Genomic DNA, 17,847 nt, shown 5'->3' with positions numbered 1-17,847 from the left:
CGTACAGGCTGCACGGAGAATGAAAAAGTAGAAGGAAGCAGCGGCGGTGTGGTGAGGCGCATACCCCCCTTCACTCCCTTTGCTGATTTGAAGAACTTTTCAGCAGCTTAAAACTTTTCTCTTTCGGCTAACTTGGAGGCGTGGCTGGAGGGAGGGGGATTTCCCCCCCCCCTCAGACAGGCGGCTTGGAACAATTTTGCTCTCAGCCCCAGGGGAAGGAGGAGGGGGGAGAGCCAACCAATGATGCCACACCCTTGTTTAAAGTGACTTTCATTGAACTTAACTCCATAATTTACTGATGATCTGAGGACTTTGGGAACTTTGAAAACATTGTTATGCCTCTAAACCCGAAGCTGGCAGGGCAAGATGGCACACTTCCATTGTCTTCATGAACTGTGAAACCTGACTCCACCTTTAAAAATTCAGGCTTCCGGTCTTTGTCTCCGTGCTACCCAGATGAATCTCTTGTGGATTGCTACTCTTTGAACTCTCTGGGGTGAAAAACTTTACTCTATTGCCAGGCTGATTAGAGAAACTCTCTCCTGCTTGGATCCTCTGCCTCCTGGACTCATCTGGCTGCTCTGCCGCTCTATCTGTCCATTCTCTACACTGACTGAACTCTTTACTCTATAAACAATGTCTCCTAAAAGACCACCCCCTGGAAAGCCTGGCTTTGCCACCTCTGCCCCGACATCAGCAACTTCCAGTCCTGCTACACAATCAAAGATAACAGACCTGATGCAACCTAAAAGTACAGAGATGGATTTGCAACAAATGCTTCAGCAACTCTTACAGGGACAAGAGGAAATTAAGAAACAATTAAAGGAAATGAAGGAGGAAATTAAAGAGAACCAAGCCCAAATTCATAAGAACTCACAGAGACTGGACCTTGTGGAGGGTGGGGTGGCGGAGGTGAGGGGGGGGGGGGTAGAGGCGGTGCAGAAGGGAAACAAAGAACTTGATACCCAGCAAATGAAAACAGAATTTGAGAGAATGTCCTTTTATCTTAGATTTCAAAACGTGATGGAAGCAGATGATGAAAACATAAGGGACACCATGATAAACATCTTGGCTGAATATACCCACAAAGAAAAACAACAGATGGAATGGGAGATAGATACAACGGATATGCAGGACACGGGAGGGGCCGGAGCTCTGCCGGCGGGGGGAGAAGGGGCAATACCAAGAAAGCTCAGATCACAAAAATGAATAAGAAAATCTCGTTGATATAAAATGACCGAAAGTAATAATGGAATTAACATGTGGATTATATATTACTATGTATTAAATTGATTGAAAGTACCAATAGAATTAATATGCTGATTATATATGACTATGTATTAATGACTTATACTCAGATGTATACTATGAGTTTGGAGGGAGGGGGCGCCTACCACACTTTGCAACTTGTTAGTGGTACTAGTGCGATTAAGCACTAGCAATGAACCCCAGGTCGAGGTTATAACAGAGCAACCCTGTAAAGTATACGCAGCGTGTGATAGATAAAGCAACCACACTGAATAATGGATAGTAAAGTAACAAAATAAACTTTACTTTTTGAAGAATATAGCAAAATCCATAAACACAGCCAAAAAGTCATACACAGAAAAAACAGTCCAATACTACCAAGATAACTTGGATACAAGTAGTAAATAACTTACACACAGTAAGTAGTAGCAACAGTAGTAACAGTTAGACAGCAGTTATCATACATCAATCAAGAGAGAGAGAGAGAGAGAACATCAGCTGCAATTTAAATGCTGTAATCTACTAATTAGCAGATCTCCTCTCTTAAAGATACATAACATGCCTTGTGCAATATATTGTCTACCCAACTTGTTGGTTACACCCTAACATTCTCCCCTTTGGGTAGATCAATATATCCACTCACAATGTAAGATGATAACCTTCACATGATGAGGTATGTTTCACTGAACTTTGTGCCTTAGTGAAGTTGTCTGCTAAATTGTCTTCAGTTGAACAATATTCCAACTTTATCAGGCCATCCTTAATGCTTTGTCGAACATTAAGATACCTCAAATCAGTATACTTCGATCTCGTCTAAATGAGCCAACATATCACCACCTTTTTGCAAACGGGCTCTAAACAGTTTCCGTGTGAGATGAATATGAGCACCCACACTGTCCCGAACATAAATTCTCCGCAATGTGTTCCAACACCTAGCAGCAGACTCTTCGCCACGAATATGGACCAGTTGCTGGTCATTCAGTGTTAGTCCAATAATGCAGAGAGCTCTCTCATTGTCCCTGTTAAACTGCGCAATCTTCTTCGCATCCTCATTATCAGCAGGATCCCAACCTGTAACATCTGGTGGGTTCTGAACCACAGACCACAGTCCTTCTCTACGCAGAAGTAGGGAACACTTCAAGGACCAGGAAACATAGTTGGTTCCATCAAACCGGGTAATCATGGAGAGTGCAGCAGACTGTTCTTGTGCCATATTCACAAAAATAAACTATCCAAAAAGTGGTGCATAAAAATAAAAATTAAAAAAAAATTATGATTAAGGCAGGGCGTCTGGGCCCATAACCAATGTTAGTGGTACTAGTGCGATTAAGCACTAGCAATGAACCCCAGGTCGAGGTTATAACAGAGCAACCCTGTAAAGTATATGCAGCGTGCGATAGATAAAGCAACCACACTGAATAATGGATAGTAAAGTAACAAAATAAACTTTACTTTTTGAAGAATATAGCAAAATCCATAAACACAGCCAAAAAGTCATACACAGAAAAAACAGTCCAATACTACCAAGATAACTTGGATACAAGTAGCAAATAACTTACACACAGTAAGTAGTAGCAACAGTAGTAACAGTTAGACAGCAGTTATCATACATCAATCAAGAGAGAGAGAGAGAGAGAACATCAGCTGCAATTTAAATGCTGTAATCTACTAATTAGCAGATCTCCTCTCTTAAAGATACATAACATGCCTTGTGCAATATATTGTCTACCCAACTTGTTGGTTACACCCTAACAAAATTTGTATACCTTTCCACTACCTTTTTCCTTGTAAATTTAAAAAAACCAATAAAACTTTGTTTTTTTAAAAAAAGGAAGGCAACAACTGGAAAAGATTGCTCCAGGATTAGCCATGTACTGGCTTCTCCTTCCCAGTGTTATGCTTGAATTGGTTCCAGTCCAAAGCAAAAAAAAAGGTTGCACGAGGGCTGAGGAATAAGGACCACGTAACTGCAATTGGAGAGCTGAGAAATATTTGGGATTGTTTCAACAGTTGCCTGCTCTTGAATGGAGAGGTCCAATGTGGGTCCATGACTGATTGTATAGATTGGAGGGTCCAACAATCCGTTAGAGGAAAGAGGAAGTGGGGGGAGAAGAAATACAAAGAGGAGAAAGCTGTAGCCTGCTCAAAATCATTGTTTCCTTCTCCAGCCTTCGTTCCCTATTAACTGGAGGAAGCAATGCCAAAAGACCAAGAGAGTGGTTTCCCTTTCTAAACATTCAAAGGTGGCATCATTCTTCCTCCTCCTCCTCATTGTCCTGCCATATTTTCACCAGCAAAAAGAGCAACTCACCTGATCTGACTGGAACTGAAGCTGATGGAGCCATAGATGAAAAGAATAAAACCGGGCACAGCAGCTATTAACAGGACGTAGGTATACCAGCCCAGCCAAGCATAATAAAGAGCAATTTTCTCCCCAAAATATATTCTGAAAAGGAAAGAAAAGGAAATTGTCAAATGTTGTTGTCAAACAACATTGCTTTCCTCTAGTTCTGGATCTGAAAGAACTTCCACTAAATGAAGACGTTTCCAAGCCAATACCTTATTTTACACAAGAGGTCAATGGACGCTAGTCCCAGAGGCACAAAAAAGAGTAGCAGATTGCACTGAACATTGGTGAAATCCAGTGATTCAGTTTCCAAGTACTGGATTATTAACGTATGCTCAAAAATTGAGTGGCACAGGCAAGAGCTGTAGGAGGGTTTAATCTTCAGATCATATCAGTGAAATATCAAAGAACCATCTTTTCTTCAAGAGAAGCAGATTGTTAACTGAAGCATATGACATTTCAGTTTGTGACAGCATGATCTCAATTTGGAAACAAAAAAAAAGAATACAATTTAAATCTTATTTAAATGTTCCTTTCCTTTAGATAAGGAAATAGAACACGAAGAGCTATTTAAATTAACGCGATGATGTTTTTATTACAGTGATTTCACATTTCAAAGCATCCTCATCAATGTTTCCAAATCCTCTGTCCCTTACCTGATTTCTCTGATTGGTTGCCTTCTGAAGACTTGTTTCCACTGAGCCCAATTCATTTTCAGAAATCCTCCCAGATTTTCTCTCTAGATAAAATAATGCAATTAAACATGTTAAAACTGAAAGATTATATATTCTGTAAACAATTGTACAGCCCTGAGTAATCAGCACCTACAAAATGCTGAATATACACAGACACAGTTGTCAAGCAAAGCTTTTCTTCTACCGATTAATGCATTGTAAATACATTTTCTGGCATTTATTTTAGCCTCTTCTTCTAATTAAACACAAGTAAAGCTTCCCTTACTATCACCACTTACTATACTAGAGCAACTTGTAATGGTCTATCTCTCTGGATCCTGGAATCAAGACAAAAGATTCAACTCCATTCTTCAATCTAAGCTCACAGCTGCTCTTTAATTTAACATCTGCATTCATCGGCTTTAGATTGGCCTTCAGACTTCCTCACCTCATGTAAAGGAAATGCAGTTTCAAACACTTTCTTCTTTATCAGGTCACGAAGTTTCTCTAGTAGCAGAAGAGAAACAAGATCAAGATCTTTCCCTCCCAAAAGTAAAGTTCTGCCAGGACATTTCTTTCAAATAGAGTCTAGACCCTTGATGGCAAACCTATGGCACACGTGCCTGAGGTGGCACACAGAGCCCTTTCTGTGGGCATGCACGTCGTTGCCTCAGCTGAGCCAGTGGTCATTAGGTTTCTGGTGCTCTGGCATGCACACCTTCCAGTTTGGGCACTCTGTGCTTAAAAGGTTCACCATCACTGGTCTAACACTCAAGTGAGTATCTTAACAAAGACTTGAAGCATGTATATCTCAAGGCAGCATGGATGCATATTAGAATGTGCATGATGAGAATTAAGGATAATTCTTCTGTGCTAGTCTCATTCATTTGATAAATCTTCTTTCTTCTAGAGCTAATGTAGCATTTTAGCTAAATAAACAATTCACAAAAATAGATAAAACTAAAATACAGTACACCAGCCTTTTCTAGGGCAAACTACAAGACGTCGTGGCTATTTGTAGATTGTTTTAACTTATTTTTAATTGTGGACCAAAACTGCTTGAACTAAAATATTTCCTCCTGGTTATTTGACAGCTAATTCCAAGGTAGTGATTTGGTTGGCTTGTTGGGATGGTGTAAATATCCCACTCAAAAACCAGGTTTGCATTTTTTGTCAATTCTCAGGTGATGACAAAAGAAATTACTTTTGCTCAAATGGGGCGGTTGAGTCAGCTGCACGTACTGTATAACCATGTCGAGAAAAGCAGACTGGATTACCTGACTTGTGCCTTAGGGAGAGAAACTGGATTACTGCAAACTAAATCATTTATATCTGCCTCTGAAAAGAGTTTGGAAACTTCCAATGATTTAAAAGACCGTTGGCACCAGTTTTAAAAACAGGTTACTGTGATCTGTATTCTAACTCCACTCGTTGCCTGAATATTCTCAGGTGTAATTTACCAGTCTTCAGTATTAAAGCCCTAAATCAGAAGATGCAGAACCTGCAGTCCACAGGTGACAAATCATCACTCCTGTTGCCCTCAATCATTAGCTCTGCGGACTGGGAGGGAGTGATAAGAGTTGTGGTCCCCCAAAACAGGAAATTTCAGGTAGGGGAAGGTGACTTTAACAATGAAGGCAGGGATTTATTTATTTGATTTACATTCCATCTTGTTGTACAGGAGCTCAAGGTGGCATATGTAGTGTACCTTCCTCCTGTTTGCCGCCAAGGAGGGAAGGAGGGAAGGCTGAAAGAGACTGACCTGGCCCCAAATCATCCAGTGAGCTTCCATGGCAGAGGGGGGATTGCAACACAGCTTTCCTTGTTCCTAGTGTAACACCTTTAACTACTACACCACACTAGCTCACTAGGAGGTAACTGGTTTGGAGTCTCTCCTTGCCCCAGAACTTCAGTTAAAAAGAACTAAACAGCAAGCAAATCTGTGTATGTGTGTATGTTTCCCCCCTCCCTGGAAGCAAACCTGAGCCTGACCCGCCCCCTCCGCAGGAGCTGCAGCAAAGAAATGACACAAGAGAAAGAACACAGGGAGTATTCTTTCTGCATCGCAAAGATTTGAACAGGCATTAGATGACAATCCAGGAGTTTTGTATACTGTACAAAATGTTTTCTGTAACAAAGCATGAGCTACTTCTGAGTGGAATTTGAACCTTGTCATCCTTGTATATGTCGTATATATGTCTTGGTATATGTTTTGTTATATGTATGTCGATATATTTATTTCCTATGTTTTGTTGTACGCCGCCCCGAGTCCTTCGGGAGAGGGTGCGGCTAAGAAATAAATATTTATTATTATTATTATTATTATCCTACAAACATCATCACACTGCCTCCAGTCCACCACACTGCAATTACAAACAAAACACTGAACCCTAAGAGCATCAGATTGCTTTGTCTGAAGTGACACTGCTAAAAAACAAAGTACTTTTTTCAGTTTATCACAACATTTGTACTCATCAGAAAGCTGGGTCAGCTTATGGGTATGGTTACATGTACTACAGGATGAAGCCTTCCCACAGTGGGGTGTGTCTCTATATGAATAATAAAAACTGACTGATGATCATAGCTGCATTGGTGAAAAGGACACGGCAACAGTGAAAATAAAATACAAATGGGTTATATTTACACTAATAAAGGGAAAGATCTTTTCATACCTTTGGTATTCGGAATTTCTGTGTTTTGAAGGATAAAACTCACAATACGTATCCTAAAACATACAAGAACCGAAAAAACAGCAATGCTAGTATAAACTGTTCAGAGGCAGAAATAAATACAACTGTTGTTATCCATGATAGAAAAGTATTTTGCTTTGGTTTGGTTTGGTTTTATTGGAGTTATATGCCTGAGTCCTTCTCCCAAAGGACTCAGGGCAGGGTACAACATAAAAACACATATAACAAAAGTTTAAAAAGATTAAATAGGCAATCCAATAACCTTCCATTAACAATTTAAATCAAATTTAAGATTAAATTAAAATTAACAATTTAAAATTAATAGTATAATTTATTCTACTCAGGCCAGGCCAGCTTGCTGAAAAAGCCAACTTTATAGGGCGCGCCGGAAGAACCGGAGGTTGGGGATTATGCGAAGCTCTGGGGGAAGGCGCTCCCACAGAGAAGGCTCTCCCCCTGGGGGTTGCCAGCCAACACTGCCTGGCCAACGGCACCCTGAGGAGGCCAACTCTGTGGGATCGTACTGGACGGGTGGGAGGCTACCAGTGGCAGTAGGTGGTCTCGCAAGTACCCTGGGCCTAAGCCATGGAGCACTTTAAAGATCATAATTAACACCTTGAATCGCACCCGGAAAACAACCAGCAACCAGTGCAGGCTGTCTAAAAGGGGTGTAACATGGGAGCACCTAGGTACCCCCATGACAACCCGCGCAGCCGCATTCTGGACCAGCTGGAGCCTCCGGGTGCTCTTCAAGGACAGCCCCATGTAGAGAGTATTGCAGTAGTCCAGGCAAGAAAGGATGAGGGCTTTAGTGACTGTGCACAGGGCATCCCGATCCAGGAAGGGGCACAATGGTGTACCAGGCGGACCTGGTAGAAGGCCCCCCTGGTCATGGCTGTAAGATGTTCTTCTAAACTAAGCCGCATATCCAGGAGGACTGCCAGATTGCGGGCCCTCTCTGAGGGGGCTAAAATTTCTCCCCCTATCATCAAAGATGGTACATGATGCACAAATCAGGTTGACAGGAACCACAGCCACTCAGTCTTGGAGGGATTAAGCTTGAGCCTGTTCGTCCCCACCCAGGTCCGCACAGCCTCCAGGCACCGGAACATCATGTCGAGGGCATCATTGGGGTGGTTTGGGGTAGAGATGAAAAGGTGGGTATCATCAGCGTATTGAATATACCGTACCCCGAAACCACGGATGATCTCGCTCAGCGGTTTCATGTATATGTTGAACAGGAGGGGTGAGAGAATCGACCCCTGGGGCACCCCACAAGTGAGGCGCCTTGGGGTCGATCTCTGCCCTCCAGTCAACACGAACTGTGATCAATCTGAGAGGTAGGAGGAGAACCACCGCAAAACGGTGCCCCCCACTCCCAACCCCCCGAGTCGTTGCAATAGGATACCATGGTCAATGGTATCGAAAGCCATCAAGAGGTCTAATAAGACCAGGACAGAGGAGCAACCCTTCCTAGTATAGATAATTTCTTCCTAGTATAGAGATTCATAAGGCATATAACTTTTATCCTGAAATTCTTTTAACTTTTTATCCCTACCTCTGATCCTATTTTATCCTGCTGGTGCCAGTTAGAGAAACAAGAGCAAATAGATCCATTTCTGAGAATTAGGGAACAGAGGCAGCAGCTCACCAGGAGCATTGCCAGTGAAGAAGCTGTAAGGATTGACCTCCCTACTTCAGCCCTTGCTTGAAGTTTTAAGTTTGGTTTGTTTGGTTTGTTTTAAAAAGCTTCCAGTTCTTTCTCTGTATTCTACACCAGGGATCCCCAACCATTCTGAACTGGGTCACACAAGGACGGCTGAGGGAACATGTGCGTGCAGCTGCATTTGCATGAGTGGCGGATGTGTAGGTGCATTGCAAAGGTCCACTTACAGGAGAGGCAGGCATGTGCCCTCGCTTGTCCAAATGGAGCTGCACACACGCATGCCTGCCACTCACACAGGACCATCCCCCTCCCCCACCCCTGCTGGTCCACCAAGCCAGACAGATTAGGGACCACTGTTCTACACAGTAATCTACATAGCTGCTCAGTAGTTTCCATGTACTATCTAGTAAGGCCTTAGCAAAAATCTCTCTATTAGTTAAAATTATCTTTAAATGAATAGCATTGATATCTCTGCAGTTTTGAAATGGCTTAGAAAATCACTCCCAACTGATCCTCACCCCTCAACTACAATTAGAAGTTCTCAATTAAACTAAGCAATAGCCTCTGTGCCAATCCAAACATTTTCTTCAAACCCATTTTCCCACTAATTTATGACCTCATGACTTCTTAATCATGTGGACAGCAGCTTCACTTGAGCACAAACTGTATGCACTAGTTGGTTGGTTGGTTTGATGGATGGATGGATGGATGGATGGATGGATGGATGGATGGATGGATGGATACCTTACCTTCTTGAAGTGATTGCTGACTCTCGGTGATCTGATTGCTCCAATTCATTGTCAGAATTATTCAGAAGACACTGGTATTTTCGAAATATTCCACTTGATGCATAAACTCCATAAAAGAGCTTTTGGTCCCTAATTGCCTAAGAATTTGATATAAAAATAAATGATACCAAGACTTATAAGACATCAGTCTAGGAGAATCCTCAATTCTCATACTCATGAATTGGTACAAAAATATTATGACCATAATTGAGAAAAGGCTAGTTAGACAGATCACATCCACTCTATCAAAGCATGAGCTTGTTGTGTTGTCAGACTGAGCTGCCTGACATCAGGTCCAATTCTGAGCAAGGAATGCTGTGGGCCTCTTGTAAACAAGAGCTTCAAATCAACGTGTAAGCTTGATATCCAGCAATGCGATGTCAGCTTTGGGGAGGGAAGAGATGTCAGTCTTACCTTGATAATGAACCCTTTCCTGTGCAGTTCTTCCAGAAACTTCTTTTTCTTGCGATCCTTCTCACTGTTCATCATGTGATCATCACAAACTAGGACAAAGTCCCATTTCTTAGGGACCTGGTTAGAGAAAAACAATCAACTAGTTGAAAATCAATAATAAGTTTTCTTTGTCTCACAGAAGAAAACAACAATTACAACAATGACAGTAACAAGGATAACGACAACGACAATGATAACAATAATAATAAACTAATATGCCAACCAACCCCCAGGGACTTACTATGTATGTATAATATATTATGCATACATTACACATATATAAGAGGTAGGTAAGTCCCTCTGTAAGGAAGATGGGTATATTGTTCTGACCACATGATTCCACTCAATTCCACATGTAAAAAAATCTACAACTCGTTTTCTTTCCAATGGACCTGTGTATTTATTGACACATCATGCTAAGTATGGTTGGTCCTCATCACTCCTTGATGATCAAAGCAAACAGAAACCTAGTAAGCTGCACTTCCAAACAGTGAGACAAAAACAAATCGCAGTTCCAAATTATGATTTACCGCCTGAAAATAAAGCATTCACCACCCCAGTTCAGATATCATCCTAGGATAGCGGTCCCCAGCCTACATTCTGTAGATAGGGCTTCGCTTGTTTGCACAGCACGGTTTCTGGCATGCCACGGCCCTGTGTCGTTCCACGGACCGGGGGTTGGGAACCCCTCCCCTAGGATAGAGATGTAAAAACTTTGAAAACAACTGGAATAGTTGAATCTCTCCCCTCCCCCCAATTTTTGCCAGTCCCCCCCTCTTTTGCCTTTTTTTAAACTAAAAAGATGGAATAGATGAAGAAAAATGAAATATTTTCTTTCAGAATAATGAATGCAGTAAGATAAGATACTCCTATATTGCTATTCTTTATTCTCCCCCAATATCCTGTATTTGGATAAGCAAGATTGTAGAAAGCACATAAAGGGAATAAGAAAGTTTACCATCTGCGTACTACTAAAACACTTGTGTTTGTAACTTTTAACTGAGTAAAAAACAATGCATCACAGGGCAACTATTTTTCAACCAATGGCTTAACTTACTCAACACCTCCAAAATGATGCCCTTGGAACTGAAATTTGGCAAATCTGTGATTCCTTCAGTGTCTGGAGGTTCAATAGACTGGTCCTATCCTAGTCCTCTGAAGATGAGATAGACCAGCCCCTTTTTGGCTCCTGCTGATCAAGTAGACAGAATAACCAAAGGAAAGAAAAAAAAACCCAGTGAGAATGGGAACTGCCAACTTGATTATGGCTGATCACCCTCCAGCATACTCCTCCAGAGGGTTAGGGTGGAACATTAGCTGATGGAGAAGATCAGTCGTAATCAAGTCAGCAGAAAGTTGAAAATTGCTCCACTTCTACACTTTTTTTGCTCTTGGTTATTCTGTTTCTTTGTTTAGGTAAGGAAATACATCTGCAAAGATAACCCAATATTTCACAGGCTGTGTAGTTTATTATAGCCCATTCTCTCCTTGCAAATCATCTTTACTTCTATAAATTTCGTACACTGATTTGACAGAAACTAATTATTCTACAGTTATTTTTTCCTCCACTTTTTATTTGGAGAAACATTCATTCCTTTGAGCGGGCCACATACTATTCACAACTTTTCTATCTGCATTTCCACTTTCAAAAAAAATCCTAATCATTTTTAATAAACATTCTATTAAATTCTTGCCCAAACATCTTTTATTTATTTGCAATTTATTTATAACTTCAAATCAATCATTCCCTTTTCCTGCCCAACACAACTATTTTGATCTTTAATTCATTAATTTCCAAACTGATAGCCCTCATTATATCATGCATTTGAACTAATATTTAGAATATGGAATAGCAGAGTTGGAAGGGACCTTGGAGGTCTTCTAGTACAACCCCCTGCTTAGGCAAGAAACCTTACACCACTTCAGACAAATGGTTATCCAACATCTTCTTTAAAACTTCCAGTGTTGGGGCATTCCCAACTTCTGGAGGCAAGTTGTTCCACTGATTAATTGTTCTAACTGTCAGGAAATTTCTCCTTAGTTTTAAGTTGCTTCTCTCCTTGATTCGTTTCCACCCATTTCTTCTTGTCCTACCCTCAGGTGCTTTAGAGAATAGCTTGACTCCCTCTTCTTTGTGGCAGCCCCTGAGATATTGGAACACTGCTATCATGTCTCCTCTAGTCCTTCTTTTCACTAAACTAGACATACCCAGTTACTGCAACCATTCTTCATATGTCCCTAATCATCTTTGTTGCTCTTCTCTGCACTTTTTCTAGAGTCTCAACATCTTTTTTACATCGTGGCAACCAAAACTGAATGCAGTATTCCAAGCGTGGCCTTACCAAGGCATTATAAAGCGTTATTAACACTTCATATGATCTTCATTCTATCTGTTTATGTAGCCTAGAACTGTGTTGGCTTTTTTGGCAGCTGCTGCACACTGCTGTATTTCAATAGTTGTCCACTTAAATATGAGTCAGCAGTGTGCATTTGCTGAAAAGCATTTGAATTTTCAGCCAACATCTTTACACTAAAGCATCCCTAATATAGTTATGTACCTCTGATGTCACAATATTTCCTATACATTGATCCATAAACACATTAGGCAACCAAGGGAGCAATACACATCCTTATCTCATTTGCTACTCACTGAGGCATTCCACTTATTCACATGAAAGTTTTTCTTCCTTATTGTACTATTTGTATCACATTCAGGAACCGATCTTTGGTTCCATATTTGCACGAAACATTCTGTGACTTCTACAGTGTCCACCATAGATTTTCTCAAAATCAAGGAATGTGTGAAATAACATTTTTTGCACATTTCTCAATGCCTGCTAAGAAGCAAAATTCCAATCTGTTTACCCACTACCTAGCATAAAGCTCATAATTTTTGCTCATTGTCACCTCTCATGGCCTTTGGATCAGAATTCCTCAAACATCTTTCCAAATTCACTCTTGCAAACTTTCATTTTGTGTCAAGGAACAATAGCAGCTTTTTTCCAATCTTCAGCCACAGAATGCAGCATTTGCCAATAATAAACAAGTCGCACACAGCTGCTTCACAAGCAAACCACATTCATATTTATAACATTTCTTCCATTATCCTTACAGTCTTAACCATTTTCAGCATCCTTATGGTTTCTTCTTTGTGGGATTTATTTTAATTCTATTTTTTGACGTGTTGGCCAGAAGACTGGCTAGATACTGAAACCTGGTGTGAAGAAGCCAATGTCCACACAGGATAAGAAAAGACGAAACTCTTTAGCTCTGTATAGAAGCAGAATATGAAGGAGTAACCAGAAATCGGGCTGAGTTGTTTTTATACAATTTACGACAGAAAACAAAAATAAGAGAATTGCCAATTGGTTACAAAATTACATGACAGTCACACATGCGCACAAAGCAAAGCCATCCCATAATATTCTATTAATTAGTTAATCCTACTTCATTTTCATATAAGTTGACTACTTCTGGGTGTGTGTTTTTTACTATGCTAATGATAAACATTGTTTATCTCCAGAATCTGGTACCAGAGGTGAGGTTACTCCCAGTTAAAGCCTGGATTGGGCGAACCGGTAGTGGCGGCAGGGGGAGGCTCCACCCACCCACCTGGACGCTTCTGCGCATGCAGAAGCATCATACACACACATGCACGAGCAAACCGGTAGTAAAAATAATGGAAACCCACCACTGGTGCAGACCATGTCCGAAAGCCTCTAACCACAGCTTAAGATAAATATCACATCACCTCTCAGTAACAGGTTCTCTTGCAAGGTATCTTAGTTGAGTGTCAAAGTCACAACCTGCCAGCTAGTTTATATAGGAGACATCCGGACTCAACCTGTGGAGTGTTTGTGGATGACTCCTTTAGCTCTTTTGTTGATAGGTGTTAAAAGAAATGTTACCTCTAGTGGCAAAGGCACAAATCCCTCTGGCTAAAGTTAATTCACAGCTTACAAAAGCCATTAATTACTTATTAATAAGCAAATTAGCTACCAGATCCTCAAACTGGAGGAGTGTCCAGTAATAAAACTAGGCAAATTTCCACTCACTCTATACTTGAAGCTTCGTCTCAAGCCATTCCATCACTTTTTATTTATAGTTCAATTTATTCAGAAGAAGCTTCTGGTATAGTTTTCTTTCTATTTCCAGCACATTTGTTTTTTGTCAAAATTACTTGGCATTTTTCTGTCTTTTTAAATCATAATCATTCTTGATCTCTTTGACCACATATTATGCTATAATAAAATATTTTCTCTTGAAATGGAAAGAATTTTATCTAGAGTATCAGCATGCTACCCAGAGGACAAATGGTGACATATACAATAATCCCCAAATGTCAGAGCCAGATGTCCTTTTGCCTTTTCACTAATGAAGGAAGGCGCAAGGCCTGAATTACTGACAAGCTTATCACTGACTTTTGATCTAAATGTCGGTGAATCTGCTTTTGACTAAGCCTCAAGGAAAGAAGAAGCACTATGATTTTAAACATGTTAAAGCAGATTGAATTAATAAACATAATCACTGTCTCACTAAATTGTACTTTAATAAACATAAGATATATTTACCTATTTCCCTAAATTGGCTCCAAAATATCTGGAAATTTCATATCTCTACTCCAAGGCAATTGCAAATTACTCCTTGGCTTAGTATGATGCCTGAATCTAGCCAATGAGATTTAGTTATGACAGATTTTTCACTCATATTTTGCTGCAGAAAATCCATACTTAAATTCAAGCTATTTAGCATATGTGCCAGTTTAATGCTTCTTTGGAAAAATATTTTCTTCTAAACTGCATTTGTATGTGACTTATTGACAATCTGAAGAACTATGGATTTTTATTTTTGCATTTCTGTAAAGAAAGAAAGCAATATGTTGCATCCGCAATCCATATTGTTGTTACTTTCTACAGTTTTAAGATTTTTTTCTTAAGTTTTTACTCCTCTAACCTCTACTTTCTCGTATTATTTGTACCAATTGAGCTTATTAAATACTTCTGTGTATTATTTATTAAATTATTTGTAGCTATTGTCTTCCTCTTTTTAAATTGGGATTTATACAATGTAATATTTCCTTATGTTTCCCTTCATTATATTGCCAGAATTATTTACCTTATTAAGAAAATCTACATTGATTATGAATTTCATTTTGAAAGAAATAAAAATAGTTCTCCATTTTTTAATCTTTGGAATTTTTATGGCGATTATTTTTCTTTTCTCTAATACGTAAGTGTGAATGCAACCAAAGAGCATTCCCTATAATCAGAAGGAGTAGCTTGGAATCAGCCAAGAGCTGAGATTTCCAAACTCTATATAAATAAATAAAGTTTATCAACCAAACAGGTTGTTTGGGGTATTATGTGAAAACAGCCCTGTGAAAATTCAGCACACTAAGTAGCAGTGACATGCGGTGAGGTTTATGGCTGGTGAGGCTAGTGACGTCATCAGAAAGGTGGGGAATGGGACCACGTGTGCAGGAGGCTGAGGCTGCTTCAGCCTCCCTCCTGCACACATGGTCCCATTCCCCGCCTAGGATTTCCTGGGTCCCAAAGATTAATTAAATCTGACCCCGCTTAGTTTTCTTGGAATCAGGCATGGCCTTCTAAGCACTACGTTCAATATCGTATCACAAAATAATAATTGTAAAAAAAATACATCTGCTTTTTCTCTCTGTCTCTTTCAGCAGCGCAATTCTTAACAAGGCACCGGCCACGACTCGGTTTCCAGGGTCCTTTTGGAGCAAGCTGGCAGGGAAATGGTAGCTGCCGGTCTGAAAAGTCCATCGCACTTTCCGCTTTCGTGAGCAACTTCCCGTAAACCCGCCATTGCTCACTGCGAGGAAGAGAGCTGCTCGCGCATGCACATTCACCCTGGAACCATGAGGTCCGGCGTCAGAACCCGACAGAAGGCGGGGAATGGGACCACGTGTGCAGGAGGGAGGCTGAGGCTAGAGGAGCCTCCTGCACCTCCCTCCTGCACACGTGGTACCATTCCCCAAGGCTCCTCAACGCTTTTTCCCTTTTCCCTTTTCCCTTTTTTTTTCTTTTCATGATGAGAGCGGTGAGGCTCTGCCTCCCCTGCCTCCCCTGACCGCACGTCCCTGCGAAGTAGGCACAGAATGATGACCAATACAACAAAGAAACTTAAAAAAAAAGTTATGGCTTCCCAGTACTCCACAAGGGGGCTCCCTCTGGTAAGGGGGAAAATCCAACATTAGAAATTATGTTTGATCCAAACATTTCCCCCCTATAAATAAATACCCAGGAAACACCAGGTTATCAGCTAATATATCAATACAATATGCATTCTCATTCAATCCTAAAGCGTTTCCATGGAATAACTCTCAAAGGAGCATGACTTTTAAATAAGTCTGAATCTGTTGTCAGAAAAGTCATTTCTATCTGCACTTTCTCACCCACCCCCTTCAGATATTTTCATTTCCCCCAAATGTGTATATTACTGGTCTCCCAATCTGAAGCATTTATCAAATACTTCTGACTGTCACCTTTGTTATTCTTTTTCTTTCCTATTCTGCAGCTTCAAAATATTTTCAAATGCATTTCCCTTATTAAAGCTCTTCACTTTTTTTTAAAAAAAAGATGCTGCTAGAAATGTCCCTGGAGAGCCATACATTTTCTCCTCCACCAGTTCGTTTAAATAATCCATCCTTCCATCAGTCTTGTTTCACTTCATTGCTAATTTCTTCCTAGCTCTTTTCAGAAAGACGATGAATATTCTAAACCAGTGGGTCTCCACCTTCCTAATGCCGCAACCCTTTAATACAGTTCCTCATGTTGTGGTGACCCCCAACCATAAAATTATTTTATGTTTTACGTATTTTTTTGAAAATACGTGTTTTCTGATGATCTTAGGGGACCCCTGTGAAAGGGTCGTTCGACCCCCAAAGGGGTCGCGACCCACGGGTTGAGAACCACTGTTCTAAACAACCAAGTAATGCTGCATCCCAACCATGAGCCTTACATTCCTTCCATTCATATTTTCTTCACTAAGCATTCTTACTGGGGAGAGTATTTAGGAGAAGGGGAAGCCAAAACCTGTAAAATGGTGGGCAGAATAACACACACGCATATACAAAAGATGCAAACGGTTTTTGTGCCCTTTTAATTTTGCAGATTTTGAACCCCTGCCTGCATTCCTAACAATTCATTCCTCTTTCTCAGTGCAAAATAAAACATCAATGCAACATGAGAATGTCAAATAAACTGAGCCAGCATGATAGTTCAAAATGTTTAATGAAACATTGGATAGATTAATTGAACCTGTGCAAGTTCCTCATATCTTGTTTTTAATTCAAACAGCCAATACATTGATATCCCTGAGGAAATGATAAAAATCATTCTAATACTGTTTGTTTTATTTTTAAAAAATCGAAAAAAATAATTCTTAATTCAAAACAAATTGACTTCTTTGACAGTGATGCTATATTTATTGAAACAGAACATTCAGTGTATCATAACTTTTTGACATTCAGTGGATTTTTTTGTTTATCAAAAAAACCCCTCTCATTTTGATAGAAGATGAACTACTAAAGAAGAAATGAAGGTATTATGGATGATATACAACATTCAAAGATCTGGGAATTGCACATAAGAGTGACAATTTTGTCTGATGGCTATTCTTCTTGTGAAAAAATGCAATATAATTCTCGTTACATAGGATTTCTTTGCAAAATGTCAAAAAAGCGAACTTTTCTTGATTTTTATAAGAATTAGTGTGCTCAGGTATTATCAACTAAGATATTGTCACTGTATATAAGTAATTTAAAAAATCTTTGTGGAATTAGAATTTCCTTTATTTGAAGACAAAATACTCTTTGGAGAAAGGTTAGAATTTATTTATTTTTACATTTGATGCTGAAAATTTCCAGCCATTTTTAAAGGCCATAAGGAGTATCAAGCTAAAAAGTAAAGCTTCCCCGGAGTCCAGCTTGATTCCTACTGACAACTACATTTGCGTA

The 17,847-nt window shown here is 40.0% G+C and overlaps 1 protein-coding gene across 2 annotated transcripts in view; it reads right to left on the bottom strand.

Moving 5' to 3' along the window:
• The window catches only part of ANO9 (anoctamin 9), a 64,199-nt gene that overhangs the window by 31,612 nt on the left and 14,740 nt on the right, over nt 1-17,847 (bottom strand). For both annotated transcript variants that reach the window (XM_081937222.1, XM_081937221.1), the window contains exons 3-8: nt 9,828-9,944; nt 9,375-9,511; nt 6,942-6,994; nt 4,718-4,776; nt 4,252-4,334; nt 3,560-3,694 (exon numbers count right to left, since the gene is read on the bottom strand). In XM_081937222.1, coding sequence (XP_081793348.1) covers nt 3,560-3,694; nt 4,252-4,334; nt 4,718-4,776; nt 6,942-6,994; nt 9,375-9,511; nt 9,828-9,944 — 584 coding nt within the window. The remainder of the gene's footprint in view (nt 1-3,559; nt 3,695-4,251; nt 4,335-4,717; nt 4,777-6,941; nt 6,995-9,374; nt 9,512-9,827; nt 9,945-17,847) is intronic.

This window comes from Natrix helvetica (assembly GCF_964273705.1).
Source record: "Natrix helvetica genome assembly, chromosome: 1".
NCBI classification, from domain to species: domain Eukaryota; kingdom Metazoa; phylum Chordata; class Lepidosauria; order Squamata; family Natricidae; genus Natrix; species Natrix helvetica.
The sequence above is the reverse complement of the archived record's forward strand: the minus strand, read 5'-3'. Positions and strand labels throughout refer to the sequence as shown.